At 39.8% G+C, this 27329-nt stretch overlaps 1 protein-coding gene across 1 annotated transcript in view; it reads left to right on the top strand.

Moving 5' to 3' along the window:
• The first annotated feature begins 3664 nt into the window (after positions 1-3664).
• nr5a2 (nuclear receptor subfamily 5, group A, member 2) overlaps positions 3665-27329 on the top strand; it is a 63095-nt gene continuing 39430 nt past the window's right edge. The window contains exons 1-4 of the mRNA XM_020924867.2: positions 3665-3969; positions 6024-6142; positions 9082-9223; positions 17142-17854. Coding sequence (XP_020780526.2) covers positions 3888-3969; positions 6024-6142; positions 9082-9223; positions 17142-17854 — 1056 coding nt within the window. The 5' untranslated portion in view covers positions 3665-3887. The remainder of the gene's footprint in view (positions 3970-6023; positions 6143-9081; positions 9224-17141; positions 17855-27329) is intronic.

Raw genomic sequence — 27329 nt, 5'->3', positions numbered from 1 at the left:
GAACAATGACTGGTACATGACCCACTAATGGATCTAACAGTCGGACTTTGGCGGAGCGTACACATGCAAGTGTTAAGATAGCAACGGAGTGAGAAAGAACAACAAGAGTTTATGTCTTGGATCACCATTACAAAAACATGTGCTCCTATGAGAAAAGTCCCTTTGGAGACAACCTGAAATGGACTGCAATGTCTGGTATGTATATTGAGGATTACAAAATGCTTTTAAGTTGGGATATTTAAATCATGATGTCTTGGATCTTGGATGACCATTCCGAAGCATGGGAAAAAAGGGAAGCAGAGGAAGTCCAATCCCAAAGCTGCAACCCGCTGACAGTAGATATAACAATTATATGTCTGCTGCTAAAGAAGGGTTTGGAAGAGCACCAAGACTCCGGCAGATTAATTATCATGCTGGCCAGGCCGGAGTGTGTTGCTGTGCGGACAGAGCAGCGGTTAGCCTGGATGAGTCAGTCGCCACAGCGTATATTCCTGGACATTCTGCGAGGCAAAGTGTTTGTACAAGAAATGTGTGTGCGTGTTTGTGAGGAGCGGACTTCCTCGCATTTCATCTCACTGAGATCCCACACTTAACATCTCCTGTACCCCCAGTGACTGTATAGTAAACCTTAATACTTTCAACTGTGTCTATCCAGAACTATAATTTGAGAGTCTTACGAGCACATTTTGTATACTATACACTTATTTCCAGATAATTTCTAGATAATTCATATGTAAGATTTATTGTAATATTCACGCTGTTGTTTATCCAATAAAATTTTACCAAAATCATGCAAAGGTAAAAGAATTTATTTGACTATTAGTGTTTTCATCACTCAAACATATTTACAAAACAGGCATACTTACAACGAGTGTGTATGCTGCTCCACAGACCTGGCTACCTGGTCTGGTAGAAAAAAACCACATGATTAAGTAAATTTAAAAAAAAAAATATTTAAGTCAATTTATTTAGCAAAATGTTACATACCTGTGCTTTAATTGCTTCCTTGTGTTTGTATTTGACCCATCCTTCTGTGTGACTGGTGCAATTGGGGGTAGTGGACAACCACAGTGCAGTCTTTCTGCAGATGATGAGCATACGCGTATGCATTCATATGCGTTATGGGTTGATGGGAAACACCGTAAAACAGATACTCCACAAACAGAGCCCCCTAAGGTGAAGGAATCCAACCTGGGTCATTTTGGAACCAGAGTACTGCTATGAGAGTTCCGTGAGTATACAGCCTTTGATATTTAGGGGGTCAAACATAAACAACATATTCGGACATGCTGCTATTCACAAAGTTCGCATAATACACAGTAACAGCGGATATTATGTTCCATACTTAAAAATCAAACCATCAACAATTAAATTTTATGCTCTTTTGCACATTAAAATGCTGTAATTCAAGTACTAACAATATTTTCCGCTGACTTATAATAAACTTGCTGGGACAACTGGGTACTGAATGGAAAGAAATTCATGCTTGAACATTTTCTTGTTGATTATTAAATTTCTTTCTCATAGCAGGACAGGTTGTAAGTAGCAAATGTCTAAAAGTACACACACAAACACACAAACTTGTATTTTCACTCAAACGGCTGATTCCTGTTTGATCCTGAGGGCTTTATCTACACACCATGAATGTCAACAGTTGCTGTTGACAGACAGGGTTTCCTTCTCTCATCTGAACGACAAGAACCCAGGAAACAAGCAGGGGGCAGGAGGTGACCCAAGCCTTAGTAGAAAGTCAAAGCATCATGATAACATGTAGTTGTAGTCAGTGCATCTTACTGCAAGGTGAAGTAGAGGTTATTTGTCAGTACCACAGAGAGTATGAAGCAGCGAACTATCTGTGCTGATCACAAGCTCAAATACATGGAGGAGCTTGCTGTAGGAAGGGCATCCAGCACACAATGAAAATGAAACACAAGGCTCTTGAGGAGGTGTCTAGATTTTGGAAGAGCAAAACTAAATGAAATAACAACATACACTCATTTTAATGTTGTTTAAATGTGTGTTAGCTATATGAGCTATGTTGAATCCATGAGTCACCCTGAGAAGAACATTGGGCATATGTGCTACCACCCAAACATTCTTCACATCTCGGTGCATGGATTTTAGCTAATGCTTCTCACTTTCCTATATTTCTGTAATTAAAATCCATTCAAATTATTAATGCAATAAAATTGTGTTGACTTATTTTATTCCCCATGTCCTGTTGTATGTGTACATTTGTTGGTGAATAAACATCCTCAGAGCTGATACTGCTCAGAAGCATTGCCCTCCTAGTTCCCCTGACCTGACTTTGCTCTCGAGTCTCATGTCTCCTTGCCCCCAGTGCCTTCACAGGGCACTCTTCATGTCGTCTGTGGGACTGTGCATACAGGTTAATGATTCCAGCAGTTCTATCGGACCAGAGGAGCTCTTATCAGCCCGTGTCATTTTATAACTGCTCCCTCCTCATGACTCTCTCTCTCTCTCTCTCTCTCTCACACACACACACAGGCACACATGCACACACACACAGGCACACACACACACACACACACACACATTTTGGGTGTTTCTTGGGAACATTACTGAGACTTACACTAATTTACTAGAGACTAACCCTAACCTTAACCATAATTACTTGCCAAATCTTAACCTAAACCCTAACCACAACCTATTTTATCCATTATCTAACTTGTTGATCTAATAATTAAGATTCATGTCGTGGGGACCTTATTTTTCCACATTAAGGCAGGCATTTGAAACATAACTAATCACGTTTGCTAAATTATTCGCCTCTGATATAGAATAAATTGTGGAACGTGGTGTGTAATGCATGGCATACAGATTTTATTTTGAGTAGCGCGTGAGTGAATTGTTAGTTTTATCTGGTTTATTTAAAGGACTCTAAAGGCCAGAATCTGACACCAGCCATTAATTGATCCCTACACTGCCCATTATGCGATAACTCCTCAGGAGATGGTGCATAATGTATAGAGGATTTGTAGTAAAATCAGCCCGAGGCCGCATCGCTCGTCACTGCTCCATGGGCCACAAGCAGCAATTTTGCTTTTTGTAAAGGTTTTCCATATCTGTAAGCACACACCCGCTGTAGATTATGGCATGTATAGTTTTTTACTTTTTTTTTTTCTTCTTCTTCTTCTTTTTGTAATAGTCTCATCCTGTAAGTCAGGCGATAGACGCAGTGCATGAAATTGTAGGCCTTCTAGGTTGAGACATGCACGAGATAAGATACCGCTAATCTGAATTCTCTCTCGCACGTGCCGTGCCAGAGTCTCTGCATCTCCGCTTTTTCTCGCTGCGCGTTAAACTTGGTCATTAACGACATTTAACAGCTGAGCCTTTTCCTTTTAGTAAGACAGAAGTGGATTGAGGCGATGTATTCCAGTGTTCTCTTCTTATTGGGTGACATGCAGTGATGTCACAGGATCGCATACGTCTCCTATTGGAGAAAGCAGCGTAAACAAAGCAGCGAGGCGGAGGAGCAGGGCAGCTCTCCACATCTCCAAACGGTCCGGGCAATTCAGATAAGCCGACTTTATGTTCAGAGGAACGCGGCACCGGCGAGTAGATACTTTATTTCTTACGGCTTTTAGACCGGCACTTCCGCTCTGATGCGAGACGTAGAACTCCAAGCGGGGACCTCCGTTAAAGTTAGAAGTATGCGCTTCACGCGCTTCTCGTCGTAGAGAAGGGAAAAGACTGATCCTATTGGCTGAGTCGCATGTCCGTCTAACAAAAGTACAAAAGTATCTAAAAGTTGATATTGACACTGAGCGGACTTTGCTGGGTTGGTTATTAGCAGAGCGCGTTCACTGCTCGTCCAGGCGCCGAGCTGCGCGGAGTCTCCAGCTCAGGCCGGCAGCGCTGACATGCTGCCCAAAGTCGAGACTGAATCTCTGGGACTCTCTCGATCGTATGGAGAACACGGGCGTATGCCCAGGAATATGCAAGGTAAGACAAAATGGCCAAACTTCTTTTTATGATAGGTTGTATAGGCATAACTTTTGTGATTGGATACATTTCTAAAATTGATTGCCGAGAATGTTCATTATTGTGTAACTATAGGCCAAACACCAGTCGCTGACTTAAGACTTTATTGTTTTATAACTTTAGAAGTTTCTCTTTGGCAAGAGACTAAAATCATTATAGTTTATTTATTATTGTTTTAAATTATGGCCTTTGATTTAATGCTGTTGTCATTTATAGCCACGCGTAAAATGCGTTAAAAGGGACAGACCGAGTGGATCGAAAATTTTAAATCTTTGTCAAAATATTTTTAATGAGTAGGTTGAAGAGTTCTCTGAAAGTGTATATGAACTTGACATTATAGCCTACTTACTTTTTTTTGCGGAGGGCATTTAATTCAGTGGAATATTTCCAAAGACCATAATTTTTTTTATTTTTTTTATGTTTTTATTCATTAGGCCTATCCTACAGCCTAGATCGTGATTCAAATGCCATGACCTCGCGCGTAAAAAACCTTTTTCGAGTACCAATCCTAAAATTACGCATTTGTATTTAATAAAGGAAAAGGCCTTACTCTGTGACAAGTGTGCCTTTTCAAAGAATGCAAATAAAAAACAACTCTCATTCATTCTCCCTTTTTAATCGATCATTTGATGTTTATTTTATTGTTGTTATTTGCTGTTATTGGCCTATGATTGCAGTAAAAGTTTTTTTTAAATACACAATTAATGTTTTTAGTGTAAAAAGAGATTTATCTCTGGCAGTGCAGAAAGGTTTATTTCTGAATCTTTTTCACGTTCTCAAGAAGCCCACATGACGCTGTAATTCCACTGGTTGTAGTTCATGTCAATACGCCGGGCTGATCAATTAGCCCGCTGCGCTTTATGGCGCTGATAACACAGTCAAACAAGAGCGGGACTCACCGTTATCTGGCTTTACACACCGGCTCTAAAACAAGGTAGCTTTACATGCGACACTTTCGGGCACGCAGCGGACAATTTATTTAAATATAGACTCTTCCTAGTGTGAGTGCCAAAATATCAACGTATAGAAAAATAACAATATTGGACAACACAACATATCCCAAACACATGTTAGTGGTGGTCTAAAAACATTTGCATCTGTCAGTTAAAACTGAAAACTTGATTATTTGTTGACGTAAAATTTATTTTCACAAATTGTTTCCTGTGCGTACCGAGCCGCTGGGCGCATCAAAGCAGCGGAAAGTTCGGAAATAAAGTTTGCTTTGCGGAAAAAGGAGTGTGGAGGGAGACCACGGGAGAGACGCAGGGGGACTTGTTGCTCCAGCTGCATCGGGAGAGCCACTATAACAAACCAGGAATCACCTCCAATTAAAATCTCACACTAAGACTCAGAGCGTGTGGAACTGATGCGTAAAAGTGTCTACAAGGCCTTGGATTAACGTGTCTGAAATATGTCCGCGAGATGCTTGATCTTGGCTTCTTTTTATACCATTACAGTCATAAACACTTTGACACTAAATGTGGATCTGGTTGTTTTCTCTGCGCTGTTACTGCTTCAAAAATGTAATAACATTTAATAGGGCGTAGCATGTATAAAGCCTTTTCATATAACACAATATTTTTAATGAATTGAAGAGTTGGGTAAAACTGTCTAATTGAAGGAGGATTTTCTCCACTCCCCCTGATTTAGTTTTTTTACTCGCCAGCAGAGATAAGAGTTGTCTGTGGCTCTTCATTTGTCTGTGGGCGGTAACATTCTCCCCTCCAATCCGTAACTTTAATTTCTCCTCTTTTGTGTTTGCCATTTTACGACTTAAAGGTATGCATATTCATTCGATTTTTTTTATCTTCGTTTATTTTATTTTATGTATTTATTTGCGACTAATATAGAGGTCTATTCAGGAAAAACGCTCTCTTTTAACGTCCAAAATCAGTATTTAATTGTAAAACTTATATGCGAACCTATACTTTCTTGTTGATCTTTTTGATGTATGAAGTGCGCTTGGGGGCAAAAGATTCTAAACAGACTTTCTTTCTTCTCTGTGTTAATTCCAGCGCCCCAATTAAAAATGATGGACTACACGTATGACGAAGATTTGGACGAGATGTGTCCCGTGTGCGGAGACAAGGTTTCGGGCTACCACTACGGACTTCTAACCTGCGAGAGCTGCAAGGTGAGTGCGCGCTGTGCCTGTGCAGCGCTGTGTCCGCGGGTGACTGTGCGCTGTCTGTGCTCTGCTGTCAAGAGAGAAAAGAATGAGAGTCTAAAACAGGCCACGGACTAGTTATTTGCGTGAAGGGCACTGTATCAAAAAGCTGTATTGTCTTTTTAAATCAATAATTTACAACAAGTTTGAATTAAAATTTTGCAGGGGTTTTAATTAACAGTTTTAATAATAGAGCATTTACAGTAGTAAAACACTCTTTTAAAATGTGTCACTGTCAGTTTTGGATAACAGTTTTAGTTAGTAAAAACATATGAGCAAAATGCATTTGAATTGTTTATTCGGCCTATATGTAGAAATGCCAATTTGTTTTCAACGCCTGCATTTTTTAAAGCAACAAAACTTTCATTTCCTTACTTTAGAGATCCCAATAGTTAAACATGTTCTGAGGAGTCAGAACATGTCAATAGCAGAACCTTTTTTTCCATAGGACATACTTTGTCCTTTGCAGCAGAGGTTATTGCTGCTCAGTGTTTGCTCAGCCTGCTCCACTGTGATCCACTCATCACCAGTTCATTATGAACTGACTGAGGTGCTGTGCTCTTCATAATGACGCGACACAAAGCCCAACTATTAATCTGCGCTCCATCAACAACTTATTTATGCCACACCTCTCTGCCCCAGCCCCCTCAGCGCCAGGCTAATAGCTGTTTTCTTAGTTCCGTAAAGCTGTCAGCAGAAAATTAAGCTAAGACAAATGTCTGTGTGTTAACACTATTGAGAGTCAAAATTGCAGCTCCTCGTATTGATGCCGTGCTGCACATTTCTTGCCTATGTGGTCATTATTCAAAGCAGATGTTATAGATTTGATCCCATATTATGACCTTGAGATGCTAAGCGCTGCTTGCAGGCAAACGTCAGTGGCATCTCCGCTGCCTCTGAGCCTTGTTAGTGCGGCACACATTTCCCTGTGCAGTTAGAGCCCTCACACAGAGAGCCCGATGAAGAGGTCTCCTATCAAGTACTGCATATGCCTATTAAAGAATTAATACTATTGATAATTACCTGAAGCTCTTCATCGATCGCCTCTAAAATGCATACAGCCTTTTGAATGAGTGGGAGCTATTGATTGTTGACGTGGGCACATAAGCATTAAATATCTGCAATCAGCAAGGCAGTGCAATAGATCTGCAGGTGAGGAAGTCCCTGGCCACTAAAACTTCACCAAGCAAAGCAAAAATCCTATTCGGTTTTCATGTTTCAAAACAACATTATGCGCATCTGTAACTGTGAAATACTTTGAGTAAAAGACATCACAAGTAGTCCTGTTTTGATCTAAATGACACGCTGGCACTCATAAAATGCCATAGCCTTTTATTTCTACACATGCATAGGGGACTGTAGTCTTTCGAAGTAACAAGGGAGCTCTCAGTTCTGATGATGTGGAACACTGGAAACTCTTTAGCTAACAAAAACCTTTTTCATCATTTAGTTTTGACACGGACTGGACCTATTTCAAAAGTTATAATAAGCCTATTTCAATAAGAAGTCATTTTGGGTTAGGCAAAAGAAAAGTGTATTATTCATTTTTTAATCTATTGTCCAACTGTTGAAAAGTTCTTTGATGGAATTTGAGGTCAGCGATGTCTAGATATTCTAATATTATCTTAAAAGATTTAGTTGGACAATGCTGCTTTGTGATTTGAACTGATTCAATACATGTTTTGCAGACTTTTTAATATAGAAATGAATAGGCAAGGCAGAATGCACCCATACTGGCAAAAATGTGCACCTATTTAGTTTTATTACCAGGCAAACTCTTTGGATTTGTAAGGCAGCTCAGATCGCATATTGCTTCAGATATTTATAGTGAATACCGTGTCATAAATAGGAACATGAATTGAAAGTTCTCTCTGAGGCAAACCAGAGTCCAAAACTGTTCTTTTCCCTCTTTTTGGACGGATCAAGCGATGCAGATTGTCAATTAAATTAGTGTTTGGTGCGATATTGACAGCCCTCCATTTTAATATTTTTATTTTTAAAAGACAGGTTTAGGAATTCTCCTCCCAGGTTATGGATCTAGCATACGTTAATACTATCTTCCCTTCATTTGATTTTCACTGCAGCTGCCAATAATTAATTCCATGTTGCAAGCATGAATCTGTGTAATCCCGGAACTGTGAATTATGGATAGAAATTATTGGATTTTGTGGACTGTGGTGCTCATATTTTTAAATAATTAAGCAGTGAGTAAAACAGAGTCTTTCCTGTTAAATTTTAGTCCCAATACATGAATGCACAACATACTTCATCAATGTGCATCTTGAATCTGATCAAGTCTACTTTTGGTTGTTTACGCTTGTTTGCTGGCGAGTGAGCAAAATGCAACGTGACAGGTTGTAAAAAAAATATCTCGTACTATTGCTTCTGGAGGAACAGTTGCCATGGTGTTCTTTTTAAACTTTTTAACAGTTTTTATGGTGGAACTTGTTAAAATGTTATGGACAGAAGAATCATGTTTGTAGTCCAAATTTGTCCGTTTTGATTAATAAGCTTTATACTAAATACAGTAAATAAAAAAAACACGTGACTATGTACTTTAAAATATACAGTAGCCTATATATTTTGAGAACTACCTATAATGTAGAAAAGTATGCAAAAACAGAATGTATATGCTGAAACACACACCTTCATCGTGATCTTGAGCCCTTAATTTTCAAGAGTAATGGATAGTATTAGTGAGTATTTCAAAATAGACAAAAAACATTGGCATTCTCAAATACTGCATGTTTTCCTCCCAAAATCGTGCAGCCTTACCATGTAACCTAACCATCAAACCTTGTACTTGTATCTATAAGTGTCTGTGTGTGTGAGTGAATAGAGCCATTAGCTAGCTGAGCGTGGGGGTCAGAGCGGGTCTTGACATCTTAATTGGCCTCTCTCCACAGGGTTTCTTCAAGCGCACCGTCCAGAACAACAAGCGCTACACATGCATCGAAAACCAGAGCTGCCAGATCGACAAGACCCAACGCAAACGCTGCCCCTACTGCCGCTTCCAGAAGTGCCTCACCGTCGGCATGAAGCTAGAAGGTAGGGCATCTGGTTCTGTTTTTGCTTCTTGTGTATTTACATGCTTACAGGCAAATCGTGTGTATCTGTGACAATTTGGGGATTTCACGCTATCAACTTTTTGAATTATGGCTATTGTAAGAAGAGATTATTCATGTTTATCAAGTTTATGAAAACACAGAAATGTTATTCAGTTTAATTCACACTGACTGCCCAACTTTCTTTTTGTTTTGTTTAGTTGGTTTCCAAATATTATGTTGGTATGTGTTTTGAAATCTGACCTTGGTATTACAATTTACCATTACGTATTTGCACTTTTTACCTTTTGTTGGCATTTTTTGGAGTATCATATGTATGCAATCAAACTACCAAGAAAACATTTCCATTGTAGATGAATAAATCTTTGGCTAAATTATGATTTGTCTTAAAAACTGTCTATATAAATGTATTTCTATGATTTACAGTGGCTGTTCCAAAATAGCTCCATGTAGTGCTGTGTTTAAAAGTGTAAGAGCCTCAATAACATTGTTCAATTGATACGTGGAATGTAGAGTTTGAATAATAGAAAGAAATTGACAACTCAAAACAATATGAAAACACTGGGGATTGCAAAAAAGTAGCATGCGGTTGTTGTTAACATGTGACACTATAGTTGTAATAGATGTAGTCCAGACTCTTTCTTTATGGGACACACGCAAGCAAAATCCTTCTAGGTTTTGTTGTAAATGTGACATGAATGTATCAGTAACTCCATTTTTTTTCTACTGGGCAAAAACACATAATCTCAACTAGACAAAAAATTATTTTATTAATTATTATGAATTTTATATACATTTTTATATACATTATAACTAAATACTGGCCATCTCCCAAACACAGACACAATTATTACTAATTAACGTAATCTGTTTGCTTCCGAATATGCCATAATGTCTAAAAACATTAGAAAAGTAAACATGTTTCTATAGACGTGAATACACATTTTAATAACATATTTTAACATACCTCACATTTGTAACTTTCTTTTAGGACTTCATGCTGATTAGTAATGTTCTCATTTAAACTGAATGAATGGACTCTTTGTCGTGAATTGATTTCTTAAAACTTGCCATGAAGAATGTCAAATACTTGATTGCCTTACAAAAGTATGGATTACTATTTGAAGGTGCAAATCACAGTAATGTCATAATACTAAGATGTACAGGGTCAGTAGACTTGGTAGTCCAGATGGAGTAATAGATAAAATATTCACACTGGCGTTGAGTTGAGAATGGTAATGATGATACTTTTGGCGTACTGTCTCGGGATTTTCTTTGTTTTATTTGAATCTGGATCAGGAGCTTGTTAAAACAGAGCCAATGCCGAAGTGACAGGGCAGCCCACTCCCAGTGTACAAAGATAATATTTAAAATCAACTTGGGTTGACAAGGTGATTATGACAAATCTTAGGGCGTTTTGTTGAATTTGAAATCTTACAGACTTTTAGTTAAGTATTCATCAGTTATTTTTATTGTTGCAGGTGGAATTCTAAACTTTTTAAAAATGTAGATTATAATTCATTACAAATACGGCATGTATATTGCAACTATACAGAAAGTGCTTTTACCCCTGAACTAAGAAGCATGAGTTCAGACCTGTAATCCTTTTAAATTAATTGTTTTTATCCACGATATTTTACGTCTTCTAGGAGTCGTTTCTTATTTTTATACATTTACATGTCAGTTCAACTTTTTGTACAGTGTATGCCCAAACTGTCACTTGGGCACTTGCAACAAACTCACTCCAATCTCTCTCCCTCCCTCTCTCTTTTCATATCTTCCTAGTGCGTAGTATAATTAATTGCTGTTAATTGTGAATGGCCGGCGGGCACCATGCCTCAGCCTGTCACCCCCCCTCCTCTCACACGGGCAGGTAGATGAGAGGAGGGGGGGCAGGAGCAGGGGAGGGGTATGCGTGCCCGCTGTTTGAGATGTTTTGGCTCCACTGGTGGGTAGCTCCGGGGCACGACAAGCCCTGCAGCGGCTCTCCATCCTGGGCCACTGGGCGGCTGCTGCCACCTCCATTCTACCAGACCTCCAGCGCGGAAAAGATGACACTTCCAGCCCCACAAACGCACACACACACACACACACACACACATACAGATACTCACACACATATATGCATGGTTCTCCCTGGGTAAACACATGTATATATGCATGAGAAAACTTTAAAGGTGCGCAGAAGGCCATGGGCTAAAGGCACTGCACTGTCATTTGATCTAGAAATGTATGTGTGAAGAAAAAGGAGGCCTAGGTTGAGCGTTTTGTTATTGCAAGATGTCCATGCGGGGGCCAAGGAGTGCATAAAGCTAAACTGGTGAGGGTTTCTTGTTCAGTAGAGGTGTGCAGTAGGGATTTTAGGTTTAAAAGACTGATATCTGATCTAAACATGTGCATATAGATAATAAACTTGATCATTTCTTTAGTATGTGGTTTTATAGAGTTGCTCACATAACATGATATTAAAAGTGGCCGAAACAAGTAATGCATAAAGATCATCATGTTAAAATGTACAGTCCATCTCTTTTTAGCAATGTACTTATAATACTATAGATACTTGTTAAACTGTTAAGTAAGCGACTGCGTATGGCATATATGAAGCAAACTGCCTCCTGCTTTTTTGTCTACTACTTCTTTTTGTTTAAACCTTGCAGGTTTTTATTCCTCATTTCCGTTTGAGTGGCTATACCTGTGTTTGCAGAGAATTACCCACAAATGTTTTACATGATTTATAGCTGTTAACATTGTTGAACAGCGCCACTAAACATACAGATTCGGTTTCGTTGTGTAAGACGTGGCAACTAAATGTTTCTTACTTTCTTACTGACACTAATGTTAACAGTAAAATATGACACGGTGCTATACCCAGTGTGCACAGCTCTGTTGGCAGTGGCTGTGGTGCAGTGAACTCGTATTTATCTGTTTGTGTTGTTTCATCATTGGCAGACAGGCCCCAGTCATACGAGGTGAAGTGGCAGACGCTCCACTGGCATCTTGCACATGTAGCAGACAATAGTAAAAGGCTATTAATATACTGATCACTTTGGACAATGGAACTATCAGTCAAAGTCAGATAGGCCAGCTCAATGTAAGCTTATTTGTTAATTATTGATCCCTAATAACAGTGTTACGTGAGTTCAGATTTTAATTTATTTCATCTAATCGTGGAGAAATTTGACTCAGAGCAAGGGTCAGTATCATTATCATCTACAAACATGACATGGCATTACAAAAAAATAAAATAAAAACATGTAGAACAGCAGAGTCAGTCTATGTTATTTAATACGTTTTATGGACTGGGGTACAACTGGGGTACAAACGTGTGCAAACAGTTATTGAAAAACAGACTCACTTACTAGAAAGATTACAACTACATCTGTCACTCCTTCAAATGCTTCCAGCATTTATTCTTCCACTACTACCCACGAGTTTCCACTACAAAATTATTTGGCTAGCAATCTCGTCCTCCTACTTTGTTTGAATGCAAGACGGTCTGGCACCAGAGTCAAAGTAAAATGTGGAAGTGTTTTTGGTTCTCTGTTATTTTCCCCCTTCATTTTACCTTGTTAGTCATCAGTTAACACTAACAGATATGCGCTTCTCTGGTTGGTTTGTCCACCTGTCAATCATGCCCATAGAGACCAAACTATATAGAGTTCCAGACTATATGTCCTTTTAAAGCGCAGGATGTAGCCAAGCATGTAGCCTTGATTGTCCAGGCAACCAAATAACATGCACTTTTACCCTAAAAAGTAGTCCTATATAATGAGTCTTAAAGTTTATATTCAGTCCCATGTGTTTGCACTCTAACACACACATTATATAGCTACTGCAGTGTAAAATTATGCTTCATTCAATGTGAACTGAGATAGAATAATATAAACCCCAGTGGTGTGGACTATTAGCAGGTCATTCACAGAAGCTGATGAAGCGTGCCATATCAGAAGTGCTCCCTCTGGTCTCACTCTCTTTTTATGCTCGCTACAAGTTGCCCCGCATCAAATGGTTCACTGAGCTGCTTAATATCTCTCTCACTTGTGGGTACAGGAAGAATAACCAGCTGTAAGAATTGTGCAGGCAGTTATTTCTGTGTGTTTTCTTTTGACAAAATTATGTTATCTGGAATTTTAATGTGTTACAGAGCTCCAATTCAACAAGATTCCATAAAAATTACAGGACAAATTTCAAGTTATTTTTGATTCTGATAACTCCACTTCTCTTCCACATCTCATTATCAAAATTTCGTACTACAAAATTAACAAAATATTTAACTATACGCTTTCAAGTTGTAGTACATTTTTTCATTAAACTGCCAAATCAACTTAAAAATCATCTTTAGTTGCGCTTGTACTTGCAACAGAAGGCACCATCACTAAAAGAACCCCACCTACGCAATAATTCACTCAAACCTGTTTTTTACCTCAATACAAATGCATTTGACTTCCCCTTTAATAACACATGACATCTGAAATCACAACATATCATTGATCTACATGTAAAATCACACTGTTTATATTTATTATTTTTCTCCTACATCTCCCACACTCCACCGCTGTACTCTTTTATTTCCGTGACTGTCTCCATCCCTCTTTCTCTGATCCGTCTTCCATCAGCTTCCTCGCAGTAGCCTGGAAGAGCGGGCGCGGGCCTGTCCCATTACTTATGCATAGGTATCATAGGTATTCATGTGTGTGCATTGGATAGGGGCGCATCCGGAGCAAAGGCCCCAGCCACGACATGACAAACAGGGTGTCAGCAAGCCTTCGCCGAGCCCATTAATATGCCCCTAGCTAGACAGGGATGCTCACCTACTCGCACTTAATATTCCTGTATATTAAACAACCATAAATCAGAGAGTAAGAGGGGAGCTCGGAGGGCTTGTGTGTGGCTGGGGTAGGGGGCAGCGTGGGGGGTATTTTTTTTTAGGAGGGAAGGGTTTGGTCCGGGTCAGTTTTGTAAATTTATGGATGGTTGTGCAGCGCAGAGGAGCAGGGTTAGCCAGGGGGAATTCAGAATGGGAGACTCCGACAGCCTTTTAGCCTTTCAGCCCTTTTCAATATGGCAGAAGCCCCTTAGCCGCAGCGCTAACCCCAAAGATCCCATTTTCACTGCAGCGAGGGAAGAGGAAGTGTTGTTTTTGTTATGATTTTTTCCGGAGGTTTTTTTTTTTTTTTTTTTTTTGACTTTTTTGGCCCAACTTGGTGTAGGATTTTTAAAGAAAATGGTCAGGTTTAGATTTTATAACAGTCTATATAAATGAAGGACTTCTTACCAGCTCCTTATGACACTTTTGTAGACTTTTATTGTGTTTTTATTATGTTAATCTTTTTTGCATTTTCAACTGTAAAACCCCTTTATACATTCCAGTGTCACGACTGCTTTCCTTGTTGATAAGAAACAGAAAAGCTAACCACTCTGCTACCATCAAACTAATGTATGAGCAGCATATATGTCTAGAAGCTTGACATTTAGACTTCTGATCTCTGCTCTAATCTTTGTAAGTTACACAGTTCAACCTAATGCATATTTCATTTTATCTAAAAATGTCACGTCCCTCCATCATTCTCTACCTGCCCCTCCCCTCTCCAGACCCCCCTCGTGTTCATTTGTGTTACATGCAAATCACCTTGTTTAATTAGAGACAAAGACCCTCTTGGCCCCTCCCTCCCCCATTTCTGCTGTTTATGATGTGTGGGTCCCTGGGTCCGATGCAGTGGAGTGGAGTCAGCCCCTAATTTTGTCCTCCCAGTTGGATTGACTATTACATTCTACGCTCATTAATTACCCTGTTATGCATAAATAATTAATACTGAAATTATATTATGTTATATCGTATTATAAATAGATTTGATCGTCAACCAGATTTAGACTTTTTAGTATTTTTCTGTCATCATAAAGACATTGTGACTCTTTAGAATACATTGTGCAGTTGCAGATATAGTTGTAGATGATTTTATATACACTACACAGTCTGCTTAAAAATGTTCAAATCTCTCGGCTCCTTTTGCCCACATCAGTGACAGACACTTTTGCGATGATGGTCATTAAAATTGCTCCCAAGGCGTCACTGAGCCCTCTTTTTGCACCCCATCCCCAGATTCTCCTCTTAAGTCCTTTTGCCTGTCGATGCAACATGAGGTGGAATGACTTGAAGCTGACACTGCCATGGTTTCCACTCCATCTGTATTACAAAATTTGGCAGAGATGTTCATTCAATTTGAAATGAACTATAAAATATCCATCACCAACATGGTTTGGTTAAACTTTACTTTATAAAGCATGAAGAAAGACTTAATTCACAATGACCAAATAGTTTATTAATAGTCAGACCTAGTAACCACTTATGTTAGGGTTATTAGCTTAGTAGTTACTAAACTTGAATCTTTTTAAAAAACTATGAATGACTTTTGAATGAACTCTTTTTCTGCTTTATTTAGGTCAATTAGTTGTAATAAGTGTTATAAAATCTCTATACGACAAGTATCATCACATTCTAAAAGCACAATTAAACAATTAAACTGTAATAAAGCTGTAATAAAATAGATAGTAAATTAGAGAAACTCTATTTCTGCCCTGTACTGAGAGCCAGCTACCTGCTCTCCATGTCATCATAACCTGCATCATCAGAAGTATAATACTACCTTCAAAGGTTCAAAGGAAGTATAGCCAGACTGGACTGTAGTAGACTGGTCAATTAACTTCTCCTGCGTTAGCCTCCACCCTCTCTTCATCTATCGAGCTACTACAATTTATTCCACAACAGTAACCAGTAGTAACTTAACAATGATTAGATCCACAGTTTTTTTTTTTTTTTTTTTTTAACTTTATTAAATTTATAAAATAAACAATAGTAACATTGGCCACCACTGTATGACACGATTCTACAAATACAATAATTCTGCCTGTATGCACAAATGATAATGAATCTATTCTTGTTGCGTTGCTCCCTGACGTCTGCTCTCTGTTGAACGCTCTGGCTTTGGCTGGCCTCATCAGTGTAAGAGGTAATTAAGTATGAATAATTAACACGATGGCCCCCCGACTGGGAGAGAGAGCAGAGCGGCTTCCCCCGTGGCAGTAGTCGGACACATCACACACACCCTCCCTCTCCCCCTCCCTCCCCCTTCCTCATGTGCCGGCGTGTGCCCCCTCTTCATTAGAAATACCCACTAGAAGCTCGCGCTGATCCAGAAGGGGGCCATTTGGGGACTCCTGCAGTGTGGGGCCTATGTTTGATATGTTTTATTATGTCCTCATATTGTCAGCTTTTCTTAGACGTCTCAGGTTAAGAGTTACAAAGAGTTGCGTGTCCAAGCTCTGGCATAATCACAGATAAAATAAACAACATGTAATTTGAAGCTATAGGTTTTCATGGCAAACTCTGTGGATCTTGGAGAGTAATAGCTAGCTCTATTGGGATTAGTAGAGTTAAATGAATGTATTGGGTCAATGAGTAACTGGGCTATCTGTAGAGTAGCACAGTGAAGGAGTTAAACCTTTGCTCTCAATATTTTATTACCTATAGTGCTCTCTTCCATAATCCTGGCTGTTTGGCCATAAAAAATCAAATTGCACTGTGAACAAATTGTAGTTTTAGGGTGTTAAATAATAACTTTTGCTATGTGTGCACAATATTGAGAACTTTTTCCCATTCAAAATATACTGTAACAATTGACAATATGTAGAGACTCCTCATTTAGTTGTCTAGACTATGTTAGAAAAACATTTGAAACTTCTTTGACCGCTTCATACTCATGTCCAACTAAATGTTCTTTGCTTCAATAAGCGCTATGGAGTGTTATTTGTTTTTTCCATGTGCAACACCTAGTAGTAAAATAAACCAGATGTAAGTCACTTCCTGATTTGTAACTTGGTGTTTTCTGTGTCTTGTACCTTAGCTGTGCGGGCAGATCGCATGCGTGGAGGCCGGAACAAGTTTGGCCCCATGTACAAGCGCGACCGGGCCCTCAAGCAGCAGAAGAAGGCCCTGATCCGCGCCAACGGCCTGAAGATCGAAGCCATGAGCCAGGTGATGCAGGCCGTGCCCACTGACCTCACCATCTCCTCCGCCATCCAGAACATCCACTCTGCTGCCTCTAAGGGCCTGCCCCTCACCCACCACGGAGGCCACCACACGGGCCACCACCACCATCATCACCACCACCATCACCACGCCACCGCCCTGCCCCCCACAGACTACGACCGCTCCCCCTTCGTCACCTCGCCTGTCAGTATGGCCATGCCCCCCCACGCTGGTAGCCTCCAAGGTTACCAAACGGCATATGGACACTTCCAAAGCACGCGCATCAAATCTGAATACCCCGACCCGTACACCAGCTCACCGGAGTCCATCATGGGGTATGCCTACGTAGACGCATACCAGTCCGGCTCGCCCCCCAGCTTCCCCCACCTCATCGTGGAGTTGCTCAAGTGTGAACCGGATGAGCCCCAGGTGCAGGCGAAGATCCTGGCCTACCTGCAGCAGGAGCAGGCCAGCCGCGGCAAGCACGAGAAGCTCAACACCTTTGGTCTCATGTGCAAGATGGCTGACCAGACGCTCTTCTCTATCGTCGAGTGGGCGAGGAGCAGCATCTTCTTCAGAGAACTCAAGGTAGGCTCGCATTTTTTAATCATGGTTATAACATAGTGCAGCTTGGTAAAAAAAAAAAAAATAGGGAACAATAGATTTGTTTTATGTTCTGCTTTATGAGACACGAAAAGTTGCTTACTATGTAACTTTTCTGGTGGGTAAAGTTGTCTCCATGCCTTGCCATGCTTAGTATGTTCCACAGTATCTACCTAGTGTTTATTACATTACAAAAGTACCTTGAAAAACTGGTGCGGTCGTCTGCTTGTGTCTGTGGACGATCAACAATTAATGCCATGCTGAAAATTTTAGGCAAAGGAATAACATCTCCATGGAGACACCTAGACTACACCTTTTACTCACTCAAACCACAGCTGCCCTGGGACAGACTGTGTCTGCCTGTTTGGTGACTCTTGTACCAGAATGACACCAGCATCTATAAAAGATCAAAGTTTGATCATTTGATACAGCTCTTATTGTTTGCAGGACTGTTTAAATTTGGAGTTTTATTTGCACTGCAGATCTTTAAAAATTCCACTTTTGTTTGAATTGTGCTCTGTGTTGTCATCCACAATTGACAGCACTTTGGACACTTTGTTACCGTCATCAGCTCAGTCCTTTTTCACCAACTCCCCTTTAATCTTCCCTTTTATGCTCTGGCTCAACATTAATTCAGAGAGCGGTGGCTGGTGTGGGCTGGAGGGCCTGGCCTGACACATCTGTCTGTCCCAGTGCCTGATCAAAATGCAAAGAACAGGCATTTGTTACAGAGGCTGACGCGTTCCGGCGATCGGTTGTGAAAACTTTGACGAGAAGCTTGAGGCTCAGCAACCTCTGATGGCTTTTATGTGAACTGAATAGAATGTAATATTCCCAACAAGTAAACTCGCATCTTAATATTACAACGCATTTGTGTATTAAATGTAGCTTTTCTAATGGTAGTCCACCACCCTTGTTTCCATGGAGATGTTATTGCTTTGTCTAGATTAGAATATTACACAGTATGGCATTAACCCAGAGTATCACCATGGAGACAAGCAAGTGACGAGCAAGCCAAAGTTACTCGAGAGGCAAAAAAATTACTACCAAAAAAATATTACCATAATTTGGAACATTCCAGCTTTAATACAAATGTCAGACAAATCATTGGTAGAAATAAGCCTTTATCATCACATATGGGTTAAGTTTTGTCAGTATATTTGCTCACTTGCAGCTCTAATTGCTGAGCGCGTGTGTTCATCATTGTGCCACATGAAACCATTTGATTAGACTGAGTCGCACCATGTTTTATTCTATTTTGCCTCAATCTTTTGTCTGGGCTCTCACTAGCCCAGTTATGAATGCACATCTCTCCAGCTTTCAAAAGGGGTGAATATAATAATACATTTGGCGCATTTACAAAACATAAGAGCACTTGAAGCACACATGTTGACATTTAGCAAGCACTGTTCCCAGATAATGACATTTTTGTGTTGTTGAATAGTGGATCATTGTATAGGTGTGGTCACAGCTTATAATTGCATGCATTTTGCCTGTTAACTCTGAATGATCATTTCCACTCCCCTCTCTCCCCACAGCCTCATTTTAATTCAATTACCTCGGCCACTTGTGTTGTGTCAGTGGCTGATTTGCTGCTAAATGAAATGTCATTATGTGTTCCTAATGATTACCCATATTACCGTAAGCCTGATAGTAATTGAGCTGGGTGTGTGTTACAAAGGTAGAAAATGACCCAGGCTTAATTCAGTAGCCCCGCCCTCATCTCGCACTGACAATCAAACTAAATGTACTCATGTGTACTCCCTGCACTGTTTTCATTGGTGTTAAAGCGAGGGGCGTAATTACACTTAAACTGTTTGTGAAAAGAGCAATATGTGATAATAATAAATAGGTCCATAATGGGTTTGTACATAGATGCCACAATTGTCCAGGGGCAGAGTAATAGGGATGTGGCAGCCAAAACGTGCCAATGGTTTCTATGGCCACCAAAGCTTGGCCTGTCACGATAACAAATTTTGAAGTGTGATATAATGATAAAGTAAGAATATACTATAAAGGATAATACTGAAACTAATTTATGCCAGTGACACAATAACTCAAGAGCAGATTTAAACCACAAAATGATTCTAAATCTACAATATTGTTAAAAATATCAGCTGCAATAAATAAACAGCAGAATAAAACACTTTATTACTGAGTTTGCATCATTAATGAGTCATGAGTAATGAGTTATTAAATCAACCTTTTATGGCTTAAGTCTTACTGTATAGCCAAAAAATAACCAGAAATCTCCCATTAGAGCAAAGAAAATGTACACACAATAAATACTGACCTCCCCCCCCATAAATATAGTAATCATTGTAACAGGCCTAACCAAAGCACAGTCAAATTTGCATATAATGGTTCATGGATGGGTTTAGTCATTGCTAATGCATTAGAATTAACTGCACATTTTAAAGTTACACGTCTATAGCCAGTCCTCTGTGTGGTTTGAAGCTGAAATCAGAATAAAATCTGAATATTTTTGTGAGTTAAATTACAAGTATGTAAACATGTACATATCTTGAGATCATAACATCTAATTTAAAATGGCAATTTATTGAATACAAGGGGAAAAACTGATTTGTTCATGTTGCCAAGCTCTACTTTGGCAATGTTTTTTTCTTGGCACAAAAGCAAAACTAACTTTGTAGCAGCCTTCCTGTAATAGTGGTCAATAATTTGCTTTATTCCTATGAACACCACACTCAAAATCTTCTAAACAGTGCATTCCAGAAAGGTGCGTCTTAATTTATTTTCGAGCCGGACCAAACCACTCACCACCACACTTCCTGCATGCCCTGAAGTGACCAATAAACAGGCATCTGAGCTGGACACCAGAAAGACAGGAAGCCCCCACCAAAATAAAACTTTGTCACAGGAGTGTAGGAAACTATAAATGCCCTTTCATCTCGTACACATTACCACATTAAGAAACAGACAGCCACTCAAACATAACGCAAGCTTTAGTGCTATTATTAGACCGCTAAGAACAAAAGAATTTCTCTGCTATAAGTGAGCCAAGATCGTGGGGTGTGTTTGGGGACTGTGCCAAAATGCTTAAAGATTTAGTTTCCATAAGTTGGCCTCGGTCAATGTACTCATAAATATTATAATACTACCTTATGCAGTGCCATTCTTTAGCAGTGACACACAATGTTTCGCTTTTTCTGGGAATGAGGCATGACCGTAAGTTCTAGCACCTTGGATTTCAGAAAGAGAAACTCAAAGATCAGACCAGTTTTTGATTAAGAAAAGTTGTGTCAGCTGTTTTTAAAATCATGGCACAGAGAAGGAAAAATTTGGCAACATTTAAGTCACTGTTGCATATGGCTACGTTATAAAATGAGTTGAAGACAGGTGCCAGATGGTATTTGAAAATTATATGTAGTCTTTCTGGTGTGAAAAATGATTTAATAAATGTTAAAAATTAATTCTGTTTTTATATGTTTGTTATGAGATTTTTAAGAAAGGTTTGTATTAGGCCAAGGACACAGTGATTACTTTTGGATTTGGACCAAAAACAGTTTCAGTTAGTGTAAATTCTACACCTTTTTGATATGGACTGAATTCACCTCACTCACTAAAACAGAAAATACATCATAGATTTATTCATTTTGGTAAATTTTACACATATATTCAAAAACGATACACCTGCGATGTCTCGTCTTAAAATGTTTTTCAAATATATATTGCCATAAGGAGGATTAATAGTCAGTGTGCTAATGAAATGGTTGGTCCTGCTGACATTTACAAGTACTTACAACACTCCCAAGTACTTATGCCCCCAACTCTGAATGTGCCCCGTCCTGCTGTGACCTCCTCTCCCAGCCACAGTCCAATGAGCCAGTGTGGATAGTGATAATTTGTTTATAATACTTAATACGAGACACATGCTATATGAACTGTCAAACATTGCATGGCTTTGAAGCTCCTCATATCTGTACTATCTGTATGATGGTCGCAGTATTTTTTGTCACATGTGTCTAAGCTACATAGTCCTCTATTGTTTTAAGTGCATGGCGCTTGGCCCTGCTCCCAATACCAACACAATAGCAGGGAGAGCTCAGCCAGGCGATCGGGACTATTGATGGTTCATTTGTTTATATCCCTCTTTCCGAAGCCCTCTTCCTCTCTGCACCTTTTCACAACAACGTGTGTGGTGTTTGGACATAGCCTCGTGCATAGTGCCAACGCAGTGAAAAAACAAAGGAAGTTCTCATAATCATTTTATTAATTTCAGTAAATGTATTTGTACAGTCTTCCTGATACACCCTTTTTCCACTTATCTAAAGATGCACTGTGTAACCTTTTGGTGGAGAGTGCGTCACCTGCGTGTTTCCATGGCTTCAACTTTGCCTAGAATATTCAGCATTAAACTTACAAGGCCAAGTTACAAGTCAAATCTGTGGAGAAGCACCCATGCTCATAGAAAGGATACAGGTATTTCAAAGTAATAAAACACCAGCAATAAAATAATTATTATATTATACTATTTTTATTATATTATATTCATTTATACTCACATTTGGTTATATGACGCAGTGCTGATTTTTGCAATTACATTTGAGGTCCATAAGGGAATACTTCTTGCAATACTTTTACAACAACTTTTAGCTAGCTTAGTAAACTTTTTTTTAAACTTTTTTTTTACTAAGTTGACATGTCCATTTGAGGAGATTGCCCTGTTTAGACCGTCACCTAAAATACGATGTAACTTTATACATATATTTAGTGCGTCCACCTGATAAAAGTGCAACTCAGAGGAAACTGCTCCTGACATTTTGAAATGTGGCTTTGCTGTTTATTTTAGTCACCCAGGGACACTTTGGGGAGGGATCCACTCAGGTTTTTGTGCTTGGCTGTCTCTGTTCTTCGGTCTGTTTCTTTTTTCATCCCGATTTTGTCTCGCCGCATGTTGCAGGAATGGCAAAAGCAGAACGTTGGGCCATTAAGTTGAGGAGGAACTGTATTAGAAGTGGCGTTCTGTGGGAAAGCTCCCAGCTGAGAGGGGACAGCCATATTGGATAAACAGATGGTGCGGGAGAAGGAAGAGAAGGAGTGAGGAGGTGAAACAAAGACAAGAGAGATGAGAGGAATGTGCCGAGAGGGGAGACGGAGAGAGGATGGTACAACGATGATTAAGAGATCAGAGTAGCACCGAGGAGAGAAAAATGAAAGTTCCGAAGAGACAAGTGCAAGGGCAGAAGGGCAGGAAGTGAGTGAGGTCATGTTTGGTAAGTTGAAAACAATAAGAAGTTTGGCTGTAGAAAATATTCTGGAACAACAAACCAGAATTCCATGCAAAAATGTGTATCTTTCTATTTATGGGGAGTAGTGCAAAAAATGCCTCCAATCTATGGCATAATAGAATATAACACAGACATTTCCTTACACCAGTGCACCAAAAACACAACTGAATAAAATGTATGATTTGTAAAATGTGTATACATCTAGTTAAAGTGTAGTTTATTAAATAATATTACTAATAATAAAACTACAGCTACAACAACTAATAATATTATGGATAGAAAAGACACAAGTTCTACAAGAGAGAGAGAAAGATGAGATACAAAAGTGGGCCCAGAATGAGACAGGATTTGCAATTTCCAATTTTTCCCACAATTGTATATTTTTGTTGTCATTTTAGTACTGTTTTTTGGAAATGTAAGAGATTTAACTCAACAATATGTAACCCTTTTTTGCCCAATCTAGATTCTTTAAAAGAATTCATTGTTTTATTCATCAAATTTGTTTTTATTTCACAGTTTATACTATCCTCTTCTGTCCCCTTCATATTTCTCCACCTTTCCTGCATGACCCCTGTAGGACCAGTTTAATTTCCGAGGTGCACCCATGTGTAGGAGTACAGGGGGAGGGAGGTGCGGGGTTTAGCGGAGCACCCGTGGCCTGTAGTGTCTGCGGAGTGCACCTTTGCTTCACACCCCATAACAGAGGGGAAATTAATAGGGGTTTTAGGCGTGAACTGTGAACTCCAGGAAGCGCTTTATATCTACACCTCCTGCGCCCGCAATGTCTTGTCTTGTCACAGAGGTCACCCCCCCACCTCCTGTCTCCACCCGCCTCCTCCGACCCAATCTGACAAGCCCAACCACGATAAACAGCGAGTATATGATGGGGTCCGTGCTTGCATGCAGTTGGTAGAGATTTGTGCCGACGTCCTTGGTCCGTCTATGCATTTGAATTATTCTAGCATTTATTTTATCACTTCTGTAACTCTCTTCGGCAGTCATGATTCAACATCCAATCACTGTATTATTTAGTATTTTAAATTCCTCAATTTTTATATTTATGGAATACTTATGGAACTGTAGGAAGTTACTTTTATTTGTTCCTTATTTGGGGAAGTAGCGGAACAGAGTATAAGACTACAAAAGTGTATGAGATTAATAGAAAAATAAGAAATATATACAAATATATACAAAGGTGCACTGTGTCACTTTTATGAGTCACCTGCTTGACTCCATGGAGATTCATCTATGCATTCATTTAATTATTTATTATATTATAGTTTTATTCTAGTTTTTACTGCTTAGAAATACATAAAAAATAAATAAATAAATAGAGAGAGAATTGATAGATTGCTCTACTACTACGACTACAGTAAACAAACACACGCACACATACACGCACACACACACAATCATATCCAAAGACGTATGAATGAATAAAGGGCAGGAAACAAGGGACAGTGGATGGGGGCGAGGCGGAGGTGAAGAGCTGGGGCGGGTGGGGAGGGTCAGGAAGACGAACCATAGGGTGCAAAACACTGCGACCAAGGGCAAGAGGAGGGGGCAGAAGAAGAACACGGGTACAGGACAAGAAGAAGGGGGTTAAGGGGAAGGTGTTGTTGGGGTGAAGAGTGGAGGTGGATAGGGTGGAAGCGAGGGAGCAAGGGGGGGGAACAGGTGGAAGGTTAATGGGCCTGGAGCGGATCCACCAGGCGCTGCCGGGGGTTGATATATAGGCCTGGAGACCGGCGCGGGCGTAGGCTTTCAAAGATATATTATTTCATTTGAGGAGCAGCGCTATACTGGACGACAAAAAAACTCACCCCTCCCTCCGCTGCAACCTACCCCACTGTCCCGAACCAACTGCCCCCCCACCCCACCCCCCACAGCTGAGCATTTGTCCTGTGATAGATGACACATATACTGCCCCCCCACCCCTACAATCCCACCACCACCAGACCCCCTTTCGCAGTATCGCCGGCTCACTTTAAGGCTTAAAGGGGTTATATAATGCAGTTTGGATGTCCAGTGTTTGACTTCTTGTTCCTACTGTTCACTGTCGGTTTCTATGGGGACACGGCAGGCTAGTGGTGGGGGTGGGTGGCGGTGACGGTGGGGCGGTTGAGGGGGTCTTACACTGGACGCCTGTGATGTGTTTTAAGTTGCTATTTTAGTGGTAACAATATCTCTTTGATCGGCAGGACTGGGCCGGAGCAGGGTTTGGGGTGTTGAGATTTCAGAGCGGGTGGCAGCAGCGCTTTACAAAGACCTTTTTTCATTCATAAATTATTTACAGTAGCACAAGGCGTACAACTCTCCGGTCATAAATACTGAAAAAGCAACCCCCTTGACGTGGAGTTTTTTTGTCAAGATTTCGAATGGAAATTGTCAGTGGTTTGCCTGGAAAGTTAAAGAGACAAGATAAAGGTTAGAGTTAACTGAGTCGCGCATTTACAGTAAGGGCTTTTACGCTCACTGAAGCTATTTGGGTCAACTATCAAAGATTCTTCTCAACATTTTTAACATATCCAGAAGCATTAAGCCAAATACTAATTGCTTAACTACCTCATGAGTACAAGACAAGCAAAATTTATATGAGACTGTTGATATTTTGATCTCAGAGGATATTATGCTTAAAGGTGCATTGTGTAACATTTCTAGTGGAGGGTCCGCTACTCACTTGTCTCCATGGAAATATTTTTGCTTTGTCTACAATGTTCCAAAGCAAAGACTAAACTATGTATCAAGATATACAAGCAGGTTACAGCTCTATGCTATATTACATTTCTGATCTGTGGATAGTCGCCTCTATTCATTCAGGAATTATTGTATTTTTGAGCAAAAGAAACACCCTTAATGAATAAATACTAAATGGATATGTTTAATGTTACATCATAGAACTTTCCAGGCAAAGCAAAAAAAGAAAAAGTTGCACAGTACACCTTTAAATAGCTTTCAGTCTTATAAAATGACCCAGCATTGAGTAAGATTTTGCAACTAGTAAAATGTTATACAGAAAAAACACTATTTTCCACTAAGTCTTCACCTGCCAGTCTTAGATGCAGACAGGTTTCTCAAGCTCTGGACCGTCCTTTGGTCCATTCCCCGGTGAGAGAGGCAGGTCTTAAAAGGAGGACTTGTTAAAAGAGAAGATTTAGGGTTGCCCATCCCACTGGGGCGAATGCAGTAAGGAGACAAGAGGGGTTAGGCCTGGAGTCTGCTGCTCCACTTGTGGCTTTGATGAGGGATGAAAGGCTGTCATGAAGACCAGGTTTACAGAGCTTGGGACAGTGATAGACTCCACCGTCCTCAACAACGCTTCCTCTGCGTGCCACTTTCCCATGGAGCCGGTTCTACGCAGAATTCAAAATGTTAGGACACTGTTTAACTGTGAATAGAAAACAGGATAAAAATGACTAGCTCTGAAAACTAGGAAATGGGCAACAGCAGCACATCACAAGTTGAGTAGTTAAAAGGGGATGGGAAAAACATTTGTCAATAAAAATGCATGTTTATTATTAATGCACAACTATAGGTTGATGTCTCAATGGAAATAGATAGATGATTAAAGTGAGAATATGTAACCTTCTGGAGATTGAAAGTGGAAACAGAAAGTTAAAACCATACTTTGAAACATTCTCAATGAAAATAGAAAAGTTTTATACCATGAAGTATAATACTACAGGCAAAGGAAAATGTTCCATGGAAACAAGCAGAAGGAGGTGCACTACAGCTAAATAAGAGTCAGGTTTGTGGAGATGCAAGCCCGCTCACAGTAAGGACACAAATTCAGCAATTTAAAAAAAAGAAAAAAACATGCACTTATTTTAGTTTATGTCTTGGCAAAAAAGTTACATAGTATAGCTTTAAAAAACTAAAATAATACTTGAATTTACTGTTTGCAGATCATTGTGTTCTCTGTTCTACATTTTAGACAACATGTTCTGGATTGAGGTTGTTGTGTCTAGACAGAGTCAACAATACAAATAAATAGTGGTTTGATTGTCTGTTACTTTCCTCCATTTGGGCCCAGAGCACTGCTGATGAAGTATAGCAAAGGGGTACAAATGCCTGCACTTCTGTAGTTTTTCATTTTCAAGCAACTTAACACAGCCTGATTCACATTTATGAGCACTTTGGGTGTTTGGTGCTAGGAAGAGCTCTAGTGTTTAAGTCTTGTTTGAGGACGATCAGGGTAAAAGCCTTTT

Source organism: Boleophthalmus pectinirostris, unplaced genomic scaffold (genome assembly GCF_026225935.1).
Source record: "Boleophthalmus pectinirostris isolate CB_2022bp ecotype Guang Dong unplaced genomic scaffold, ASM2622593v1 HiC_scaffold_7, whole genome shotgun sequence".
Classification (NCBI taxonomy): Eukaryota; Metazoa; Chordata; class Actinopteri; order Gobiiformes; family Gobiidae; genus Boleophthalmus; species Boleophthalmus pectinirostris.
This window is presented reverse-complemented; position numbering and strand designations above follow the sequence as displayed.